General features: G+C 42.6%; 1 protein-coding gene across 3 annotated transcripts in view; it reads right to left on the bottom strand.

The window, feature by feature from the left end:
• The window catches only part of rerea (arginine-glutamic acid dipeptide (RE) repeats a), a 98,236-nt gene that overhangs the window by 64,161 nt on the left and 11,145 nt on the right, over window positions 1-22,930 (bottom strand). For all 3 annotated transcript variants that reach the window (XM_055222791.1, XM_055222792.1, XM_055222793.1), the window contains exons 2-3: window positions 11,931-12,426; window positions 202-272 (exon numbers count right to left, since the gene is read on the bottom strand). In XM_055222791.1, the coding sequence (XP_055078766.1) occupies window positions 202-272; window positions 11,931-12,282 (423 nt within the window). In that variant the 5' untranslated portion in view covers window positions 12,283-12,426. The remainder of the gene's footprint in view (window positions 1-201; window positions 273-11,930; window positions 12,427-22,930) is intronic.

Below are 22,930 nucleotides of genomic sequence, written 5' to 3'. Positions count from 1 at the left end.
CATCTGACCATTTAAAAGAAACTAGGTTGACCTCTATTATAAAGATGTTTTTGTAACTTTTCGCTCTTGGCACAACATAATGGCACTAGTTTCTGGCACACTTGAACAACACTTGGCAAGAAGAGGGTGAGTGAGTTATTGTTGAGGATATTTAACGGGTGCTGGCGAATGGACAAAGCATGGGAAGCCAGGGCTACTCACCAATTTAAAATCCTGTATGCTACAAATGAAGTAAGGAGTGTTGGGCCGCCGACTCTCGATGTACACACAATCTGCAAAGAAAGAAAGAAAAAAAAAATAGGAGAGTTAGAAAGAGGATGCTCGCACTTCCCCAGAGCTTTCATGTTTTATGCAGACACACTTTGTAATATATTATTTGGTGTTACCTCGCTGCTGAAGAGACACTTTTTCCTTCTCGAGTCAAATTCAATTGGAATGCAAGTAATAGGATTAAGGACTTTTGGAGAGCTACAACCTTGCCGTTCCAAAGCAAACATTACGCCCAAGGGGAATTATGTTATTGTTCCACTACATTTATACAGCGAGTGAGCAATGCAGCCATTTAACCTGGCATCAGCCCACTCACCGGCAACACCTCTTTACTGTCAATATACGCAACACATTAGGGTTTGGCTGGCAGCGAAAATAAACTTTAACCTGTTTTCAGCTAGCATGGCTCTCAAACTGTGTGGATTAATTGTATATAGTATTTTAGTGGTACTTCCATTTTAATCAAGGTCTTATTATGGGATTTGATCTGTAGCACCCATAGTTGGACTAAACCATGATCTTGTTTAGTCCCGGTTTGGTTTAGTCCTAACATAGTGCATGATTTTTAAGGTCAGGTTTAGTCCGCAGGTAATCATTTAGTAATTACAGTCCTACATTTTGTCTGAAGCGGCACTTGGTGTGATAAGTTTCAGGATCACCGTTTCAGAAACTGTGCCAAGTTACATAAGCCAGTGTAAGCCAATGTCTCACTTATATTGGGTGAGAGGAGGTAACCCGGACTGGCTGCTCTGTTAAATTGAATGTGACTAGTGGTATGGCCAGGTCGTGAACCCTCATCTCCTTAACAAAAACATTCACGCTGCAGAGGACAAAAAACACCCAGCCACTTCTGCCGAAAAGAGCTCGGAGAACAGGAGGAGGAGGAGAGAAAGCGAACACCGGGCTAATAGTTCCTGTTGAGCCTGGCACAGCACTTGAGGAACTGCCAAGTGTTACACTTATTACATAAAGACAGAAACATCTACACGTTTGGCAAAGGGCTTTACAAAAATGGACACCCAGATAATAATCAACTCAAAACTAGATACTCAACTGAAGAAGTACGCATACAAAATGTGTTTAATATTACCATGTGGTGTTACTGCTTCTGTCACAGATCAAAGACACTTCTATTTTGTGTTGAAGTTTTGATTCTAATGTAAATAAAATAAAATGTTCTAACGTGCTTACTTTGTGGTACTGAAATATGTATTGGGTATCAAGCCTTTTTATTACTACTGAAAGCAAGGTTTGTAATTTTAGTATCATCACAACACTACAGGTGCACATTTTCCATTCGCCTTTGGCTGCAGCAAACAGAGATTTAATACATCAACAACAAAGGCAACAACAAAGGGCCATAAGAATAGACGTATACGCACAAGCTGTGTCTGTACAAATGTTTTCAATCTGAAACAAACTGTACGCTAACTGAAAGCACGTTTACCTTGTCAAACCTTTACCAAGGACAAAAATAACAACTTCTTTATGAACAATACTTTCAGCCTTGTTTTCGGCACTACGCAATTGCCTTTTCTAGTGGCAATGAGAAGCCACATATTTACAAGGTTAGTGGTGTAGTATCAATAATGTGCAAAGTTTTCCATGTTCAGTTTGTAAGACTTCAAAAGGCTTTATATAAAAACAAAAACAGTGCTTACTTTCACTGTATGAGTAGGAAGACATTTGGTGATTTAATAAAACAAATCAAATAAATCACAAACCCTTCTAAACAGTTTGAGGATGTGTCTATTCATGGAAGTATTTAAGCGCTCCCAGAGTAGCACAGGGCTGTTTTGCCATCATTTGGTGCAGCAGAGCATGGCACCCCTGCTTCGACTAACACACAAACACACATCCAGCAATAGAAGAGGGAAAACCACTCTCTCTGCCGCGTGATAGAGGCTCTTTGAAGCATTCATTGAAGGAAAAAAAAAGGGAAAACGCCATCACCACCAGCACCGGCAGCAGCATACATAGAATTTACAGTGACAACAGCTCATTTTATGGAACGCCACGCTGAGAGGCTGTGTGCGCCCATGATACGCCGCTGCTTTTCCCCAGAACAAAAGGCGCGGAGATACCTTTTCAGTGACTGACAGTGGCATCATCTGTTATTTATTTGTTTGTGTCAACAGAGCCATCGATCCGGCTGTGGTTTATCTTACCGCTTGTGCAGGGAAAAGAGAAAGGTGGCCATGATATTAAATGGCTGTGTCACCCAAGATAGCATTTGTAGAGGTAGTGTATGCCCGTGACATCATAGTGGGTTTTGTTTTGGAGTGTGTGTGTGTATGCTAACCCTGTGCTTGTTATCTGCTGTAGGCTGAATGAGCTGTGCGGCTGAAAAGGATGAGAGGAAAAGGGGAGGGGGCTAAGGTTTATCGTCCCCAATGTTATATCTCTCTCACTGCTGCCCTCTCCAAGCTCAGAGCCCCCGTTCTATACAGCGTTCCTGGAAGTCATTTACAAGATAACATGAATGAAAATATCCATAAGTGTGATTGTGTTAGGGTGACATAGGAAGGAGCATGGACGGGAGGGGGAGGTGGACAGGGATGGCGAGGAACAAAAGACACTAATCTGAATGAGATTGCATGTTTTGGAAGGGTTTAATCGCTGGACGTTAGTGGTCCTTAGGCTTAGGCACATATTAATTTGGAAAGGCCTGGTCTGCCAACGTTCAGCGGGCAGAAAAAAAGATGGTTGAAAATATAAAAAGCTCAAACGGTGAGAGTTTAATCATTCACAGACCAGCTACAGCTAGCGAGTCTATTCTTCGAATGTCAAAAGCACATTTCAAATTCATCCCGGAGCACTAAAAGTCTAGCTTCCTCAAGGGCATTCGCTGTCAGTACAATCCCAATGAATGAAAGTTGAAGCCAGTGCGGTTGGTTATGATGGAGTGAATCTAGGAGGTGTAGGCTCTTGTTGAAAATTCCCACCATTTTGTGCACATTGAGAAGCGGGTTTGCAGGCTTAAGTGGAGGAGTGGGAGGGGAGGGCCATGCTGGGGTCTGCTCGGTGGGGGAGGGGCGCGTATGGGTGGGCTGAAGTGTGCTGCATGAATGGGTGAGTTCTACTGTGACTATGGTATGCTTGTAAGTACTGATTTGGTCATTAGTCAAGTCAAAGTTTAGTTTTAAAAATTGAAAAATGTGAATCAATTGAGCGTTCGGTTAGTATAGCATTAACCTCTGATGCGTTCTGCTCTTTCTAATGGGTCAACATTTTGAAAAGTAGTATGTTTTACGTGGTCTCTATTGTTATGCAAAATGACTAAATGTTGCTAATCTGAAAACATAGCAACGCTGGCTATAAACAACAATATTTTTCACACGGAAACTCCCACTCACACGTGCAAGATGAACTACCCAGACACTGATATCTAAACATTTACAATTTGTCAAAAAGATAATGCACAAATTATTACACAGCTTCTTAGCAGGCAAGATTAGTGACTGCTTGAGGTCAGATCTATTCAATCACATTATAAAGACCATTACTCATGTCTTTATAGCAGTAACTTCTCTCCTCTCCTCTTCTCTGCCTGTAGCTCAGTCTCCACAGCTGACCTCTTCTGTCCCAGACACATTGAGCGTGAGCCCCCACAAAGTCCAATACTTCGACACGGTGAGATAATCATGAGCCAGACCCCGACCCTTCACTTGAAACCTGAACACTGCAGTCCCCGTTTCTCCAATTACACTGTCAGCGCTGCGCTCATGCATCGTAATACTCTTTGTTATAACCCTGTGAGGCGCGCACACACAAACTGCTATTTTCTCAGCTGTGGCTCATTGTTCCCCCAGCCGCTGAGCACGTCTAATCTAAAACACACCTAGTCGTGTCCTAATCGTCTGTATCCTACCAAAGGAGGTTTAATTTAGTGTAGAGTCAAGCAAGGTGGATGTTTAGATTCTAGGATTTGTGTATTCTCTGGCTTTAAGAACACGTTGAGTTGTGTGGTCTTGTGCGTCATTTGTTTATTTTAATGATTTCCTGCCATTGCTATTGCCATGCCTTCTGTTGTTTTTTTATTGTTCTCTCTCTATATAGCACATTTTATAATCAAAGTGCTGCAGAGATAAAGTGGATTTGGATTTATACAGACAAAGGTAGCATGTAGCTGCACCAAAGAATTGTTTTAATCTGCTACTCAACTGATTGGACTGATTTCGTGAGTAATTTTGCAAATTATCTTAAATGACTCTAAAACTTGACTGACTAAAGTCTAAACAAAGCAATAAAAAGATGCAAAAAAAGAGGGACAAAACCAGGACCCATGAGCTATGCAGACCATCTGGGTAGAAAAAGAGAGTTACTGCTATCATTAATTATGTAGTGCTTCTTGCAAGATTTTTTTTTATACTTACAACAATTACAAAAAAAATCTTGTTCTTTATTACGAAACACTTGAAGGCTGCATTTAGATGTTCTATAATAAATAACCCTGCTTCAGTATAAAGTGAATCACAGTGAAATAGAGTAAACAGTGAATCCTGCAGATAAAATCAGCTGCACACGTGGTACAAGCAACAATGAAAGTCTGAACTGTGATAAATCAGAACAACAAAGCGCCATAACCGGCCATATTTCAAATGAACAGGGGCTTATTAAGTAGACAGCCATGTTTGTTTAGTCCAGGCTCGCAGGTGGTGGTGAGAGCAGGCCATGCGGCGGGACACACCTGCATTGTTAAAAGTGATACACGTGCACACACAAAAACACACACACACAAAAGGCATATGCGCTCATCAACAGCAGAGCTAACCCCCCTCGAGTGTACTGATCCGAAAATTAAATAGCACAAGGAATGCAATAATGGAACCACAGGGGTGTGAGGGGTCTGAAGGGCCCGGGATGATGGAGGGCTTTGCAGTTAGTAGTTATTAGTGATCCGCGACCGGCCACACAGCTATGAGAAAGAGAAGGGGCACGGTTAAACTCAGTCTATTCAACATGTAGTGGACTTTGTGGCATTCAAAGAGTGATTCATCTTTGTTCATCTTGTTAAATGATTCAGCTCTGTGGTCATAATGATAATATTCCATCCAGCAGAGAAAACATAATAAATCTAGAGCTCCCTGGCAATCTGTGTTATAATTACTATATTTATCCATGAGTCCTTACTTTTTACTTTGCTTGTACCTTGTTTGTATGAGTAAAGATGAGTAAAGATAACCAATTTGTTGCCAAAACTCTTCAGTTATTAAATAATGTACAGTACGAGTCAAAAGTTTGGACAAATCCTCTCATTCAATGCTTTTTTTTCTTTATTTTTACTATTTTCTACATTTTAGATACGGACGACATCAAATATATGAATCAAAATATATGGAATTATGTAGTAAAGAGAAAAAGCTACATAACTGCTAAATATTTTTTTTGACAAAATAAGGTCACTTTCCTGATCACAAAGGGCTGAGCACATACTGATCAATCACAATTTTCATTTCAATTTGACTTTCTTACAGGCAATTAAAAATGGGTCTCACCATTAATTTATTATTTAAATACACCCAAGCATATCACTGATGATTAGATTTGATTTCGATCTTTATATCTGATTGATTGCACAGCCCTGTGATTAGGTCTGTCATGATAATTACTATATTGACTTATACATTAGATGTAGATTAGATGTACATTAGATGGAACATTTATTTTTGGGGCTCAGTATTTATCGTGGTACTTTTTCTTTGCACTTGTGGCAACGTTTTGGTTATTTTTCTGCACAATGATACAATCTGTGCTGTAGAAAGTCAAGTGTTGCATTCTGCTGTTCATTAACTGCAGTTCATTTTTTTAACAATATTGTACATTTTGAATAATTTTTTGCTTTAGGGTTCGGTTGAAAATGACAAAAATTAAATAAGGATTCCTGCATATTTAAATTCTCTTGTCAATCCAACACCAGTGTACTCCCACATCTGATGACCACAGAGCATCTCTCTAGGGGCAAAAATGGACTCCTCCGAAGTCTCCTCCCCACGTTTCCTCACTCAGCCTGACAGATCTCCTCTACTTTTCTCACTAGAAAGCAATGGGAAATACCTGGACAGTGATAGCATCGCTTCTTTCTACAATAGGACTGGCCTACAGCTGACTGTGCTCCTGGGGGAGAACAGAGGCTCTTTGACAACACCCCCTCCTCCTCCACCTTCTCCCCCTCTCGGCGAGCCCACGCTTTCTCATTTAGCAGTCGGCAGGTGGTTGGATTTCACTAAAAAAGCCCTTTTCCCAGAGTCTCTGGCGTGGTGGGGAGAGATGGGAGAGAGATGAAGAGGACTTTTTTAAAAATAGATCTATTGGGACAGAGACAGGATACAGAATCTTATAGCCATGTTTCAATATGTGATGACTCTCAGGGCCTGTTGCTTGTGTTAGGAGTCAAGGCAGAGTAAAGTGAAAGACAGGGAGAGCTAATGCTAACAGTGGTCTCACAAAGGGTGGCCTGGGTCAGCAGCGGTCAACCTATTAACGACAACAGAGTTCTAAAGGGGGCCACTAGCAACTCAACTGCACAGTGTTCTTGTTTTTCACATACTGTCAAACCCACATTTTATAAAGTACTAATCTTTTGAGAGTATTAGTAGGATTTGTGTGTACTAAAAGATTAAATGCATAAGGTTCAACACATACCAGCGTGAATCTGGAGAGATATAGGCAAGGAAAAAGTCCAATAATATTTTTTCAGCAGTGTAGACCAAGTAAAATGCAATAACTGACATTTTGTAATACTTTCCATATAAAGCTCTGCACGATGCCCACAGGGTGAAACGTGAAAGCCCCGTTTGAAAACCCATAGAGATGAACGAGAGGAGGCGGCCAACAGTTGTGTGTGGAGCTTGGTGAGGAGGGGGCATGGGGGAAGAGGGGTCATGGGTGAGGAGGGGGCAGAGGTGAGGAGGTGGTGGTGGGGGGGCTATGGGTGGGGAGGGGGCATGGGTGAGGAGGTGTTGGGGGGGCTATGGGTGAGGACAGAGGATTGAGAAGACTTGGTGCTTATCCAGAGCTGCATGTATTTCAGACATGGCTCACTGTATGCGACACGTACACACTCCCCCGGGCTTCTGCATTGGCTGTGGCACCAAATGCCAGCTGTCCAACGTCTTCTAAACGTGTCCTATAGGCATTTCTCTCCAAGACCGGGATGCAATGTTCTTAACACAGACGAAATCTATACAAAACATAACACATGCTTTGTCTCTATCAGTGACTGGTGGACATGATGAGGGGAAGGGAGTAGGATTTCTATTAGGTTTCTTAGTTTGAAACACAGCAGACAGTGATTAAGTCAGTTAGGAAGGAAGCAGACACTTGATGGCAGCCGGCCACCTGTCTGCCTCGGAACAGAGGGCAAGCAGGTCGACTGTTGGCCAATATGCTCTTTCGCCATACTTTCTTTTTAAAGTAGTGATCTAATGTGTAAAAATATGCTAATCGAATAGCTTGCATTCAACAAACAACACAACCCCTATAGCAAGATTCTCCTTTTGTGAGAGTATTCGTGACAACATTTTACCGCAGGTTTTGTCACTTCTACCTCCTTGCATTAATTATCAGTAAAAAATATCACCTCCTCCAACTGAAGACAACTGTACAAAACATAATTGTGCATTTAACGGCTGCTACTATATTTACTGCATATATACAGGACAAGCAGATGGGATGATAATTATGCCTCGTTTTACTCAGTTTAATACAATGTACAATAAACTGCAAGCTTTGTTCAGGGTGCACATCTCTTTAGCATTTGAAGGGTGTTACAGTGTCAGATACCCTCATGTCTGCACAGGTTCACGGGAGAGCAGGCCATCTCCTATTGATCTCCCTGTGGCAGTGTATAATCTCTGGAGAGAGGATCTAATAAGGGGGGAGGGCGGGGACCAGACTCGTGGGGTGTCTGCAGTGCCCTGGGGAAGTGTCCCGAGCTAAGCCAAGGGGTGCAGATTGATTTGGGATGTCGGTCAGGGGTCCTGCGGCGCACCTCTACAGCCACTAGTCCCAGCAGCGGTAGGAGATGTTCTCTGTATGCCTTTTAAAATGCAATCGTGAGAGTGTGAGCTGCAGGCCTAGCTATCGGGCAACTGCACTGCATTAATCGATAAGCAGTAAGCCGCATGAACCCATCTTGAAGGCCGGGATAGGAATGGAAAGGCTCGAGGGAGGATGTCAATAGGCAAAAAGCAAGAAGACATGGCTTTTAATTGAGGTTTCAAAAGATGTCCCAATTTAACACCAGGGTCAACCCAACACTGCATCATTATGTTCATTCAAAAATATTTTACATAATATTATAATCTGTTGCAATATTAAAATCCATTTTGCCTATAAAATATTATGCAAAATGGATTCTTGTGAGCTTTAAGCCAAGTTATAATGCTGTTACCACCTCAAAAACATACCTGGAGTTGTGTATTGTTTCACTTCTCCAAAGCTCAAAGTGCTCTATTCCACCTTGTGATGTCATGAAGAGTTAGTTTTCAAATAAATTAACAGCAACCTTCAGTTCAGTAGAGCTTAGCAATTCCACAGTTGAAATAATCCAAATGATTCTAGAGAAGGTGTATGGAGATTAAAAACAGTGGAGCACTTCCTGTATTACGACATGACATCACAAGAGTGAGTGTGTTTTTAGTTTGAGAGAAGAACTCAGTCTAAATATGCAGGCTTTGTGGGTTAAACATATGTGAATAAAACAAAATACAATTCTAGGTATGTTTTTGAGGAGGTAACAGTTTAAGAGTTTTATGACATATATGAGAAATATAGCATAATAGTGGCCCTTTAACAGACAAAGGTCGAGAGAAATAAAGATATAATAGTATAACTTTCAGGTTCAATGTTGTTTAACTATAACTCTAGTAACTCCACTGTTAGTTAATATTAAATACTATCCATATCTCATGCAGAAGTATTTTAAGAATACTTCTTTGTAATTATCCAAAGTAAAATGTGTTGTCTTTAGGTTGTCATAATTAACTCTCTGAATTTTTTAGCATCAAAATAAAAACATTTGGTCTAAGAACTCAATGTTAAGAGAAATTCTTCAGATCTTTTAACAGCTTCTCAAAGTGCATTTTTAGCTTGGCTTTAGTTAAAATCCTGTCTTGTTTTTTGAGAGAAGGTCTCCCATCTGCCACAAACTGAGATTTCTAAACAGCCAAGAGTCAGACTAGCCTTTAAAATATAAACGGGAAAAATCAGTGTTTGTGAACAGTTGGTTGTTTATTGTATACTGAGTCATCTCTGGGTCACTGGGCTAACTTCATTTGGCGATAACATTTCCAATATTGCTCTGCATGGCTGTCTCTACCCCCTCCTTTGTCTGGGACAGTGTAAATCCCTCTCCCGGGGTGGTCAGTTTTACATATTGTGTGTCACTAGACGGGTATAAAGGGATTTAACATTTAGTAAAGCATAATCCATTGCAGGCTTTGTGTCTGCCTAAGCTGCATACATCCAATCTGATTGCTAGAAGTGCACTGCTACCAATGACCAATGCAGGAAAACACACAGAGCTTATCACTTCAACAATAAGAAGGAGAGACAGCAGGGGGGCTGATGGATCTACTGTTGACAATAGGAGTTAAATTATGAGATGGTGTACCTATGATAAAGTGTAATCATTCTAACAGCTCAAGCCTGTGCGGAGGAGGCAGTGACGTCCAGGCCACTCCAGACCCTGTCACACTAATTGAAAATGAAGACAGGAAATATGGCTCTATGGCTGTTCACTCGGATGTCAAAGTATAAATATTAGTCAGCCGCTAATCCACTGAGACGGTTGTTTAGATTGCCTTTGAATGTTTCAGAGACCTACTGCTTATGTAAAACAGTAAAAATCCCCCCTCCCCCTTTCTGAACGGTTGGCTAGGAGACAAAGCGGCTGTGCTCTCACTGTTAAACATGAAGCGTGGAGCTAAAAAGCGCTTCTCTAATAACACGTCTATGAAAAGATGCCGCTTGGATCAGAAATGATTTTGTGGAGGCGGTGAATAGTAGGTACTAGCATTACCGCTTCCAACAAACACATTAATGTAGTAGAAACAAAATACTATCCCTGACCTGCACTAAAACAATAAAGTCAATAGAAGCATTTAACAGCACTCAGCAAAGGCATTGAGATATGTAGCCTGTGATGATAAAGATTTAGTGTTCAAACCAACACTTCAGCAGTTTTTTATGATTTACCATCAAGTTGCTGACGTCAAATAAAGTCTATCAATGTATTGCTTTTTATGAACGGGGTTAGTTACATTTTCATGGCCTTTAACAGAACAGATTTGGTGGTTTAATTATTTTTATTGGCAATTCTGACCGTTATGCAAAAGTACCACAAACTGTCTACCCTTTTTATTGTCCCATCCCTAGTAAGAACTCTGCATTTGACTAAAATATTGCTCCAAGTCCAAGATATGCTAATTTGCTAACATTTCCTTCAGTGTAAACCTTACTAGAATGTGTTGCATAAAACCATAAGGCAGCTTTTCCTGCTCCAGTGTGACTGCTTACACAAGGGCCTCTGCTGATACCGGTGCAGAGATAATTTAGCCAACAAGATTAGGGCTGCAGACGGCGAGGGCAGTGTGAGGGGGGGTCTGCTCCGCTCCAGGCCTCTTGCTCTGGGCTTATTTCTGTGTAACAAAGCTCTATGTGCCTCAGTGTAGTACATGCATGAGGGAGTTGGTGCTTACACTTCATGATAGCCCACACAAGCTGTAATTCTGATACAATCCCATTAGATATCCAAGGCAATGCGGGGCACCACCTCCCCCTCGACTACTTGACCTTTCGCTGGCGGAGAGATGAATAAAGAGACATGACGGCCGTGATTTAGGTTCAAGGAGATTGCAGTGAGCAGGGCCTGGCTTCCTTCCTTCCTCTGACAGCCCGTGTTGACATTCCCACTACTAGCACCAACCAATTTATAAACAGTAGGTGAACAAGAGGCCATGTTTACAGCAGCGGAAAAGGTTGCTCCTCTTTTTAGCCCCATTCAAGCTGCTGTAATAAGGACATTGTACAACAGCTGTGGAAGAAAAAGTAGAATCTCATTTGCTCTTGAAAGGCAGCATTGACTGAGTAGTGGAGTTGTATAGGAATAAAATTATTATTAGGTTTTTGGTCACTGCCGGGTCGTATGTACTTGGACTATTGACTTGGTAGTGCAACAATTACACAAAGCAGGGCACCTTGAAATTGATTTAATGATGCAAATGGCCTCTAGCTCTGCCCTCAACACTGCTGAGACTGCTCTCACGTGAATGAAGTGTAGCAGCACCTAAGCCACAGTATAATAAGATATTGGCTGTTATTTGAAAGTCATGGGGAATACTTTGGAATAGGTTTCCATTGACAATATTATCATAACATCAATTACGTTCTTTTTAAATGTATAGTCTATGAAAACACTACAAACTTCAATATAGTGATTTTCTCTCCGATGACAGTAATTATAACATGATATTGTCCCTAATGTTCATCAAAGCTAATGATGGTCTAATCTATTATCATGGCTCAAAGGAAGAAGTGTGATTTATGTCTGATTTGTCTGACCAGGCCGCTGCTTCGGAAGCAGCATGTTTTAGCTGCGCTGACCTTGTCCAACACAGTCCCCCCTCTCCACACACATAACCCTGACAGACACTCACCTCCGGGTCTGTAAACAATGTCATCTTCTGTGATGAAGGAGGTAATCTCTCCATTCTCCGTGCGCTCATAGCGGGACTTCTTTTTGGGCGTCTTTTTCTTTCCTTTCTTGCCCGCCTCCTCGGCCGTCCCGCTGCCTCCGCCCGTACTGCCGTTATCGTTGTCGTCGTCCTCGCTGTGTTCGCTCTCTGCATAGTTCTTGGCACCTCCCTCCAGAGTGCAGCTGCGCCGGGGCCGGGTACTCTCCCCGTCCCGGTCGGGGTCCTGCCTGCGGGACTTGCCTCCCTCGCGCTTGTCCCGATCGCGGTCTCTGTCCCGTTCTTTCTCCCGCTCCTTGTCTTTGTCGGCCGTCATGATCCGCCACGTGCCTTCCTCAGTCCTCTCACGGCTGGGCCTCCGTGAAAGGTAGACTGTGAGCCTGGGCTTCAGTCTTCTGAATTTACCAGTCAAATCCAGGGAAAATTTGGCCACACCAACAACCCCAGTGTTTCAGAAGAGCTGTGAACACAGAAGGAGAGGGACAGTTAGTAAAAGAAAACAAGGCAAACAAACTATCAGATTTTGAAGGTTGAAAAAAAAAAGACATTGCAGTAAACATGTGGAATGTGCAGTATAACCCCATTAACAACAATTATTTATTCTGTGCACAAGCTCCATTTTACAGCCGTTGCTCTAAAAGCTGTTTTTTTTTTCCTCAGAAATCAGGCAGCCTGGCTGAATCTTCTCAACATCACAGTAATTGTTGGCAATCCCTCCACAGCCATGTATTCTCCGGAGAGCACTGAGTGGCTTATCAAAGGAACAGAGCCTTCTAGCTTCCTGCTCAAACATATTTCTCTTTTTCCACTGAGGCAATGAAACAGATTTAGTGCGCGCCAGCCAATGAGTGAAAATAGAGTGAAGCAAAAGTGTGAATGTGTAACACAATACGTTAAAGGGTGGTTTTACCAGTCTAAGCAGAAATGGTAATGCTGCAGTATATGAGCTGCTCAGAGACAGATTCTTGAGTGGAAATGTATCCAGGGGCTTTTCAGCACGATGCCTGCAATGCTCTGGATAAAACTCAGTGACAAGAGTTAACTGGCTAGCTCCTCTGAAGACCATCTGTGATGACACCCAGCTCAATTTTACCCCTGTCTGGCCACTGTGTGTGTGCTATGTGTGTGTGTTATGTGTGTGCGTCTGTGTGTGTGTCAGCGCTGGGCTAATGTGAAGTGACAGCTCTGGAGGGACGACCACAGCAGTGAGCAGAGCAGAGTCATTGGCCACTGCCTTTTACAGCTACAGTGAAAAAGCAGCCGCACAGCCGTCTCCGGTCATAATGAAGTCCTCCGTAAACAGCAGCGGGCCCAGCCTTATGCTCCACACTGGCCCTACACACTGCGCCTACAAAGGAGGCTTCTCATTTACTGCCAGCACGGCCCCTCCTCTGCACCCGCTGCAACAAATTAACTAGAAATAGTTATTACAGCGCCCAGAGGGAGCAGACCAGGCAATCAACAGCGCGTTACCATGGAGGTGATAGCAGGAGTGAAAATAGAGACAGGTAACACTAAGCCGCTACATAAAAGCATGCCAGTTTATTGACAGCGCTGGTTAGAAAGTGAGGTCAGGATCAGACAGGGAAGGGGCTTTGGCGCATACACTGATACAATGGAGCACGTTTGACAACGGCCCTCCTCAGCAGCGGGTGCTGTCATCTCGTGAGCAGACACCAACTGACAGGGCAGCTGCTCTTGTCGTGGGCTTCAACACAAACAGCGGGCCTGATTAAACCGCAGCCTCGTCACAGCCCCATTAATCACCTAATGATGAGTTACCACGGCGACCACTAGGCTGACACACACACGCTGCCGGGGCACGCACACACCGGGGACGGGCATATAGAGAGACAAGTGCACCTAATACACTCTGCCTTAGTGCTTGAAGTCAAGACCACACAAGAACAGGTCAAAACTGACAAGCTGATGACAAACTAATGTAGCAAGGAAATACAAGTGATAAATCCAATGAAAACAGTTATGGGTTTGGCTGGTCTAGACTTAAAATATTCAAAAACCCTCTGAAGCTAAAAAAAGAGACAAGCCTAAACAGAAGTAAACTTGACACAAGCGCATAAGGTGTTCCATCAAACTGTCAAACGATATAAACATTTAACTCAGACGTCGTCTTGTCGGTCTTGAAATGCTTATACCTCTGTGTCCAGGAGTAAAAATAAGTTTGAGTTGGCGAGCAGAGTGTTACAGTATTACAACAGTGCTTCCTGTGGAGTGTCAAAGCGCCTGTCTACAGCGGTGTTCCTCTGAGCTGTGAGGAACATGAAAACATGGATGACGGCAGCGTGTGATGGCTCGGGTCTCTGGGCTGACAGGCTACGAGGGAGAGCTAAGCACCTCTCTCCTCCGATCTAATCAGGAACATGCGGCGAAGACTCTAAACTGTTTTAAATGGAGAGCTCTTTGAAGTTGGGGGGCGCACAAGCCTCGCTGAGTATGTGCACAATCGAGGTGCTATTAGTCCACATCTGGTTATGCTTTACACAACTGCCCAGCTTCAAATGATTCTTCCTCAATCATCTCCATAAGTAGGGCAGAGATTTTACAAAGTCGTTGGCTGCGTCTCCACAAATGTTTTGGGTTTAAAGAATGTTTTTACAGAGTTGGGTTACATTGGAGCAATTTGGGGTAAACAATACAAAACATTGCCATGGCTATTTAATTATAAAAATGTATACTTTAAAAAATACCCGAGAACAAACAATCAAACAGCTAATGATTTCATTCTGTACCACGGAGAGAGGGAGGCCCAAAAGGTCAGTAATTATCAAGTCATTCATTGCAGTTGTGAATACAGAGCTAATTTGCCAAATTTGGGAGAAGGTTGAAGGTAAATTGATAACAAGAATTACAAACATTTCAGAACATTTTACACTAAATGGGACTCCGTGGAGACTGGATTATTTGATTTTTGCAGAGGACATAATGAACTGCAGCCTGTGCGGATTGAGATTGATTTGATAGAGATGAATTGTGCAGGGATCTTTTCAAACAACGGGGCAACATAAAGCAAAAGATTGTAACTTTTAAAGGCTTTACCATTCGGATTTGATGCATGAAAGAATGCTTGCTGTTACATATGATTAATAAACCCATTGTTATAGCTGCGCAATGCCATTATATTTCAAAACAATTAACGCCGCTCAATCCCAGCTGAGCACAGTAATTAGCACCTGGAGATAAACACACACCAAACTTGAAAATATAGCCTTAAACTAAAATGACGTTGATAGTTTTGGTCGCACTTGAAGATTGTTAAAAGCAACACACTGGCAAAGGCACTACTTGAGCAGCTGGAGCGGTTGTCTGATGCAGAATAAAGGGTGATTTAACATTGGACAAATTAAGTGAGCACAAGGGAGTGAGTCATAGTGTGAAGTCGTAGCCCGGCGCTGCAATGAACAGTCATAACGTATTGACGGTGCGGAGGAAAAGCGAGCCCCAGTCCCTCCACCTCTCCACCCACCGGCCGGGGAAACAAAGTGCCGGCTGGCCCCATGAATACAGCAGTGAGGGGGCAGGTGAGGCTGGGAGCTATTACACATCAATCACCGGGCCGGGACCCTTTGAAAGATACCAGCTGTCTTAATGGAAAAGTAAAGGAGGGGGGCTAGAGGGGTCTCCAACCTAATCCAGCATTTACATTACTGCAAAGGAGTCAAGGGCTCGAAGCCAGCAGGGACCGGCTCAAAACGCATTTCACTTTTCGGTGCCTGGTTAAATGAGACCTCTGGCCTGCACAAGCACACAGTTTGTGGCTTGATTAACACATCAGCCCACACAATGGCCACCCAGCAAGCTTCTGTTTTTAACTCCATTTCCTGCTTTGGAGTTTTTAAAAAAGAGACATGTTTTATTCATTCCCACATTTAGCCTAAATCCATGCTCATCGCTGTAGTTTCAATCAAAAGCCGTCAGAGGATAAACATTCACATTATCACGGTTTACAGAGAACATACAGATGAAACACTAGGAGCTCCGAATTTAACTAATTGATTATTCCTGGATTATATATTTAAAACACATTCATTCTGCAGGAAAGCAAATATAGTTACATTTAAATGCAAACTAGCCAACACAAACATCCCAGTCTGCGGCTACAAAGACTTTCAAATGGAGAATTATGAAGTAGCGAAAATGTGACTGGCGAGGATTTAAGGGGGGCTTTGCGGAAAGATTGAATGAAAATACCAGTGTGAATACAGATTAGAGGGGGAACAATGTTAGTGTGAATATACAGAGGCTTATTAACAATGAGGGCCAGCTCAAATTGATCCGTATGAAGCGGTGGGATTCTCGCTGGGGTGCTGTCGACCAATCCATTACAACTGCCATCTTAAATAAGCTCCGCAGAAACAACAGCTGGGGGTGCGGGACGAGGCTCTTCATATGGGACAGCCTCGTCTTCACCTGCTCAATTTGACTGCAGAGGCGCATCCGCAAAGGTGTTTCTGGATAGTGTTGGCCGGTGCAATGACACTTGTCTGCTCCACTTGGTTTTCAATTCACTGATGAGCAACAACTCGCTGCTTTCACTCCTGCTAAAGCTGTTCTCACAAAGACGCTATTTTTAGTGCGGCGTCCAGGGTGAGTTTAGTAGGTAAAAGCCAGGGAGCTAGAAAGAGAGAAAGAGAGAGAGAGATATCGCTTGGGGCTTTTACAACATCAACGTTTAAACCTGCCTGGAGATTTTGTGGTCAAACGAACAGAACGTAATGCGCAGTGACACTGTGGAAAACAATACACTATATATGCCGCTGTGAAGGGATTCTCCATTGGATGTCCGGGGAAACACACAGCCCAGGGACCAAATGCGGACGCTTCGGTGTCAGCAAGGGGCCGTGCAAGAGTGAATGGAACAGATAGAGGTGAACAAGAATACATGAATAATATGCAAACTGTGTTATTTTCAATTGGGAATAAAACTGTATTGTCAAGGTCCAACAAATGTGCAGTACACTCACTGTATTTCAGATAGTCTTAAAAGTCTTAAAGATGTATTATTCTTCATCTGGTGTTGTAGAAAAAAATATAATTGGATTGGGCTAAGGCAATTTTATGATTTTATATTATGTAGCCTCATATTAAATTACACAGTCTTTAGGTCAGAGTTTGTTAAGGGACACCATTAGGAAATTTATTGCCTTTCTCAGCTCGTGACAGTTTAAATCCCCGTGGACTACTGTCGCATGTGATACTTGTTGTAATCGAGACTGCCGTCTGCTAAGTCAAACATATTTTCTTACCAACAGTTCATATCCACCCGCCTCTACAGTCCTCCCAACCCTGCTGTTAGCTAAGCCTCTGCTCCTCTCCTAAAGCATCCTATATCCCCTGGTTTGTGGTCTCTGGAAATGACCCAGAGGGGAGCCTACTCGTGCATTATATACCAAGACTTCATTTCACAGCCGTAATACCAGACACTTGGAGACAGACCGCCTCTCAGTGCACCACACCAGCCATTTTGGCAGCTTCACAGGGTATCATGTTTTGACACAACTCTGCAGGGAAATGCCAGGGTTGGCTATTGTCACCTTTTTGCCTTTACTCCAAAAATGTGGCGTTCTTGAAAAATGTAATCGCGGGCCGTCCAGGAAAAAGACCACTCCTGGTGCGTCATTGATAACAGAAGCCAGGGAATGTGAGGTATTTGCCGACAGACAGCGCTATCACCGGTGCAGCTCTTTAATTGAGTTTCCCTGTAGATATGTACAAAAGTGGATTATTGAAGCTAGTCACTGACAGCTCAATATTTTTATAAAGGGAAGCAGCTGAGGTCAGAAGTGCGCTTTTGGGAAATATTCAGTACAGTAAAACCCAGTGTTTTTATATGGATTAGAGCTATAAAGTGAAAAATAGCTTTGCGTAGATAAGAGAGAATAAGTTGCATGACATTTTCTCAATCAGATTTGTCAAGTAAGTGCTGCAGGAGAAAAAAAACACCAACCTTGTCTGTGTTAGCGAGAGGGCTCTTGAGATTTTTTATTATTTGAGCGTTCAATCATGCACCACTCACTTCTGCAATCAAATATCTTCCACTTCCTGCTGCTGCATCTGCCTATCAGCTTAACAGTCCTATCCGTCACTTTAAAACTCAGGGCTGCCGGTCTAAATGAGCACAGAAGAGGGAGAAAATATATTCCTGCTGCTTGCCATACATCCTCCAGCGCCTATAATCACCGTGCCACACAGAAGAAGAGCCAACACAAATAGATGAGAGTGACAGATAAGGCAGCTCAGAGAGTCCAGGACTGACAGCTGAGGCTAGGGAGGGCACTCGAGGGTGTCGCCAAGAGCAGCACTCCACAAAAACACAAAGCCATTAGGGTCAGTACACAAATCCAATTTTTCTGTCTAAATTATTTAACTATGTGGTGGCAAACTCAGAGCAGATGGTCGCGGGCAGTGGGACAATTGCTCTATTCAAAGATGTTAAGCCAAAAACACCTCCACCTCAGCAAACCAAGGGATTTTATTACCTCTAATTAGGAAGGCTTTTATTTCATATGCAAACAGCTTTTCTAAGAGTGCCACTGAGTAAGTAAGGAGGTTATTTCTGAGACTGGAGACCTCCTCTGCTGTGTGGGCAAGTCAAAGCATGGTGGAGAAAAAGAGTTTGTTCATTTAAAAAGGTTCCTACAAAACACTATAGTCATAAAAAACATTTCAGCCTCAATTCCGTATAAGATGGCAACAGTTCTGCAATTTCATACCTCATCCTTTGTACAGTCCGTGAGAACCATAGGCACAAAAAACAAAACGCAAGAAGCCCATTTAGTTTGTTTACAAAGACAGACAATGCACCTTTTTCATATAGTGCATTACTGAATAAATCTGTACTGTATAGTTGAACATTAAAGCATACCTTAACCTTAATGTATACTTAACCTATACCTTAACCTTAAAATTAGTCATCTCCAAGAGAAATCTAGTTCTTTGTTTACTCCCATCAGGCTAATATCCACAGCCATAAGTCAGTGTGTGTGAGTGTGTGTGAGCGCTGCAAATAGACAGTGTCTGTGCGTGGTGGAGATTTGTTTGTTCAGGGCAGACAGCTGGAGCAGCAGTGGCTCAGGGAGTGGAATATTCAGTGTAGCACTGAGCCTTGTCATCCTCCATCTCAGTGATCCCGAACAGAGGGGAAGCACCCGGTACAGCGCGCCTGCGGAGAGCCAATCAATCAGCAGTCTTATTATTATTTATTCAAACAAGACTGTAACAATTAAACAACAACTGAGACTGGCGTGATTTGGAATGGGCTTGTTTTTGGTTGATTTCATAATCTGGGGGACAAAGTAAATTATCTAAACATATTAGAAGCGTTAGTCCTTTGGTAGTATAGCAGTATGAAAGGAACGTTATTCAAAAAGCAATGGTCAAATGTTGCCACAAGCTCAACAAAGTATTTATCCTTGAACTAGAAAAATCTATTATTCAATCCTATTCTGTACACCACGTCTTTTCCATCGCACGATACATCCAATAGAGGTCTACACTCTCCAAATGCTTGTAGTTATGAATGTGTTTCCTTTCTGTTTAGTAAAAAAATGGCCCAGGGGAAGTGCGCACAGAAGTGATGAAAACGCAGCTGGAACAAGAGGGATCTGAGCTCTGCGCTCCTATATCCTCCAGAGGACAGCTCATAAAACATGCAGCGGCCCCTTCCAGAAGCTACAGCAGCAGTGCCACTTAAGTACAGGGCCACACCAAACGATAACTACAAACACACATACACACAATTCATTTCAAAGCATGAACCAGTTGCATTACCTGGATATGTTTATGTTTTTAGGCTACAAATCACTTACTAAAAAGGGATTATTTTCCAAAAGTTCGCTAATTTACAGGACCCCTGCCGCTCTACGGGGAGTGCATACAAGCAGGATTTTAAGCAGAGTACAGTGGGATTAAAGCTGTTTGTTCATGTGTGAAATAGAGACTTGATCCCTGACTGATAGTGTATCGTGCTTGCAGCAAACACAACAACAATACATATTTCACATCTTCCTCCACCTTATGCCAGATTATAAATGGCATCCCTAACTGCAGCAAAACAAAGCATTAAAAATACCTCTCAACATGGCCGAGATATATGTGTGTGTTGTCTTTTTCTGTACCCGTAGGTGAACAGAGGCGGCTGTGTGGTGCGGTTACGGCGAATAAGCCTCAGATATTCTTGGAATGTTAATGTCAGGCTTTGGCCATGGCTGTCTCACTGACGTCTCCTGTTACTGGGCCATTAATGATCATAAAATACTATAGCCCCTAACCATTCATGTGCTCTTCAGCGTGGCACACATTTGAATGGGCGAACATAAAGCTGGGTGTAATATGGATTTTGTTGACTTGTCTGTGCAGCTTTAGTGCTTTGGGCTACACTATTTCACCTTGTAATGGCACTAAGAGCATCCAAGTTATTAGAGGCATTCAATTCAATTAACTGACTGTTTCCATGGTGATAAAGCTATGGTGGTTTTATATTGATGTCTTGCACAATGGTAATATCAATCTTCATTCTTAGCTCTGTTGATTCATTAACAAAATATGCAGCTCAAGATCAGAAACTACAATACCAGTTACCTTGTGTTTAATTAAGCAAATATCTTTTACTGGGATTATAATGAATTGGGAGTACATTGTGGTCATATTCTGAATTTTTTATCATTATTATTTATCATTTTTAACATAAATACCTAGTTTTTAATTTACAAATTAGATTTTCTCTACAAATTGTTATTTCATTGTGTAGTACGGTGAGTGCAGTTTGGGTGTGATATTTGGTAAAACCATAGATGTCTGTGTAATCCCTCAGTTGTCCAGGTTTGATCCATAGAACAGTCCACAGATTATAGTTTTTGTTTTACTAAGATCATAGAGGTATGTCATAGTTTTAAGAGCCTTTGCCACACCTAGCTGATTAATTGATTGTGGTGTTAAGGCAAAGAGTCAGCTAAGCCAAAACCACAGACAATTGTCCTGCTTAAATGTTTCAACTTTTCGCTAATGGCTACACGTCAAGACAATAGGGTTCTGAGAGCTTAGTAACTAATGTTATCATCACCCAGAATCCTCTTTTATTCCCATTGTCTCCATGTTATTGAGCATTAGCTGCATCTACTGTACTACAACATTATAAGACGGTCTAATCCTGCGATTGCATTGTGTCAAATCTCCCATATGTTCTCATGATGCATAGAGACGAGTGTTTACAGCCTGCGTCTGTGTCTCTGTCCCTTGGTGAAAGTCTGTCTGGTTTGTGTGGAGTCTTGTTAAAATAGCTTCCTGCTGCATCAGTGGACTTATAAAAAACCCTGAGTGCATATTGACTACAGTGCTGCATTCATCTGACAGTGTGTGCGCACGTGTCAATCTAAAATGAGTGTTCCTTTGACACGCGCACGTATATATAAACAGCTGACTGTATTTGCGCTGGGGTCAGATGCTGGAGCAATAAATGGCAAAGTGTAATGTGCGGTGACCTTCTGTCTTTCTCAGCAGCTCCTTGCGTATATAGTAGTCTCTCCTCGTATATCACAGGGGAAAATGGCGCCCTTCACCCCTCTCCCCCCGGTTTAAAAGGTAGCGGGGACATCCTTGCCCCAGCCGTGGTCAACTCTGGACAGCATCGCCGGCCGCCCCGTTGTGCACGCTGGGGAGGGGTTAGTAGATGAATAATTACGTTTCATAACACGCCACATCTCCTTGGCTTTTATTAGCATCAAACAATAATTAATGGGGAACAAGGGGCGCAGGAGAGAGTGCTTCCCCGAACAAGAGGGTCAATTTGCCCTTCAGCCCTCTGCCTCTGCTCAGCGTCACAGCGGCAGACAGCCTCATCGCTCTGAAAATCTTACGCTTATTTATGATGCCCCCGGTGGAGAGAATAAGACGGCATTCCTGCTTCACTCAGCAAGAAGCGGACGTATCAGTTTACGCAGCGCTTCACTACACCGCTATCTCCTCCTCACCTCGTCTTCTTAGCAGCAGGCCAAGCCCCAACAACTCAATAATGAATATGAAATGCCTCCTAATTGATGGTTGAAAATACTATTGGACGAAAAAGGGGCTTGACATGATTAAGTTTTTGTTTCACGTCAAAAAAAGAATAATCTGTGATCAGCAGTAGCAAAGCCAGTCCTGATCGAATTAGCTTTGCACTAAGAGCTCCATTGATCTTGGCACTCATCTGCGCAGCACACAAGGCCCGGAAAGGCAGCTGGTAATCCAATAGCAGGGGATGGGAAGTGCTTCAAGGACTCGGTGCCGTGTTTACCCACCTATTTCCTACACAGGGAGAGACAGAGGGAAAGAACCACGCCACTCACCGGACTGATTGGACGCCGCGGGGGCTTCGAGAGCAGCAACCAAATAAATAAAAGGCGCGCTGTGACCAAAAGCGAGGTACTTGAAAGCTTTGGGAAGTAATTGCCTCGGCCACAGCTATCATGTAATGAGTAAACAGGATCAATCAAGTTGGGCCTATATCCACGTTTGAGTGAGAAGCCAGCCATTCAAATCTTAATATGAATTTAGAGAGAACGCAGTAATGATGTAAAAGCGCTCTTAAAAAATACATAAATTAAATATGATATTGAAGGTTGCACATAAGGGCTTGCTATACAGACAAAGTACTCTAGGCAGTGATGCAATGACAGAGCAATTCACCTTGTTCCCTGTAGGTCACAATGTTAAAGTAACACTACTACTAAGACACTACCTTTTATAATAACACTAATTTTATTTTTATTTTTTAATCTTTATTTACACAGGACGAGAACAATGAGCGCACCAGACTCTCTCATGGACGCTCTGTTCAAATACAAACAAAATAAACAAATTTAAAACATTAAAAACAGGTGCAGGTGTGATTATAAAAGTTTGTTGCCAGATTATTAAATTGCGACTGTGGCACCAAAGTATCCAATTTTGCATGTCCTTGAAATATA

This window comes from Periophthalmus magnuspinnatus, chromosome 7 (genome assembly GCF_009829125.3).
Source record: "Periophthalmus magnuspinnatus isolate fPerMag1 chromosome 7, fPerMag1.2.pri, whole genome shotgun sequence".
In the NCBI taxonomy this organism is placed as follows: Eukaryota; Metazoa; Chordata; class Actinopteri; order Gobiiformes; family Gobiidae; genus Periophthalmus; species Periophthalmus magnuspinnatus.
The sequence above is the reverse complement of the archived record's forward strand: the minus strand, read 5'-3'. Positions and strand labels throughout refer to the sequence as shown.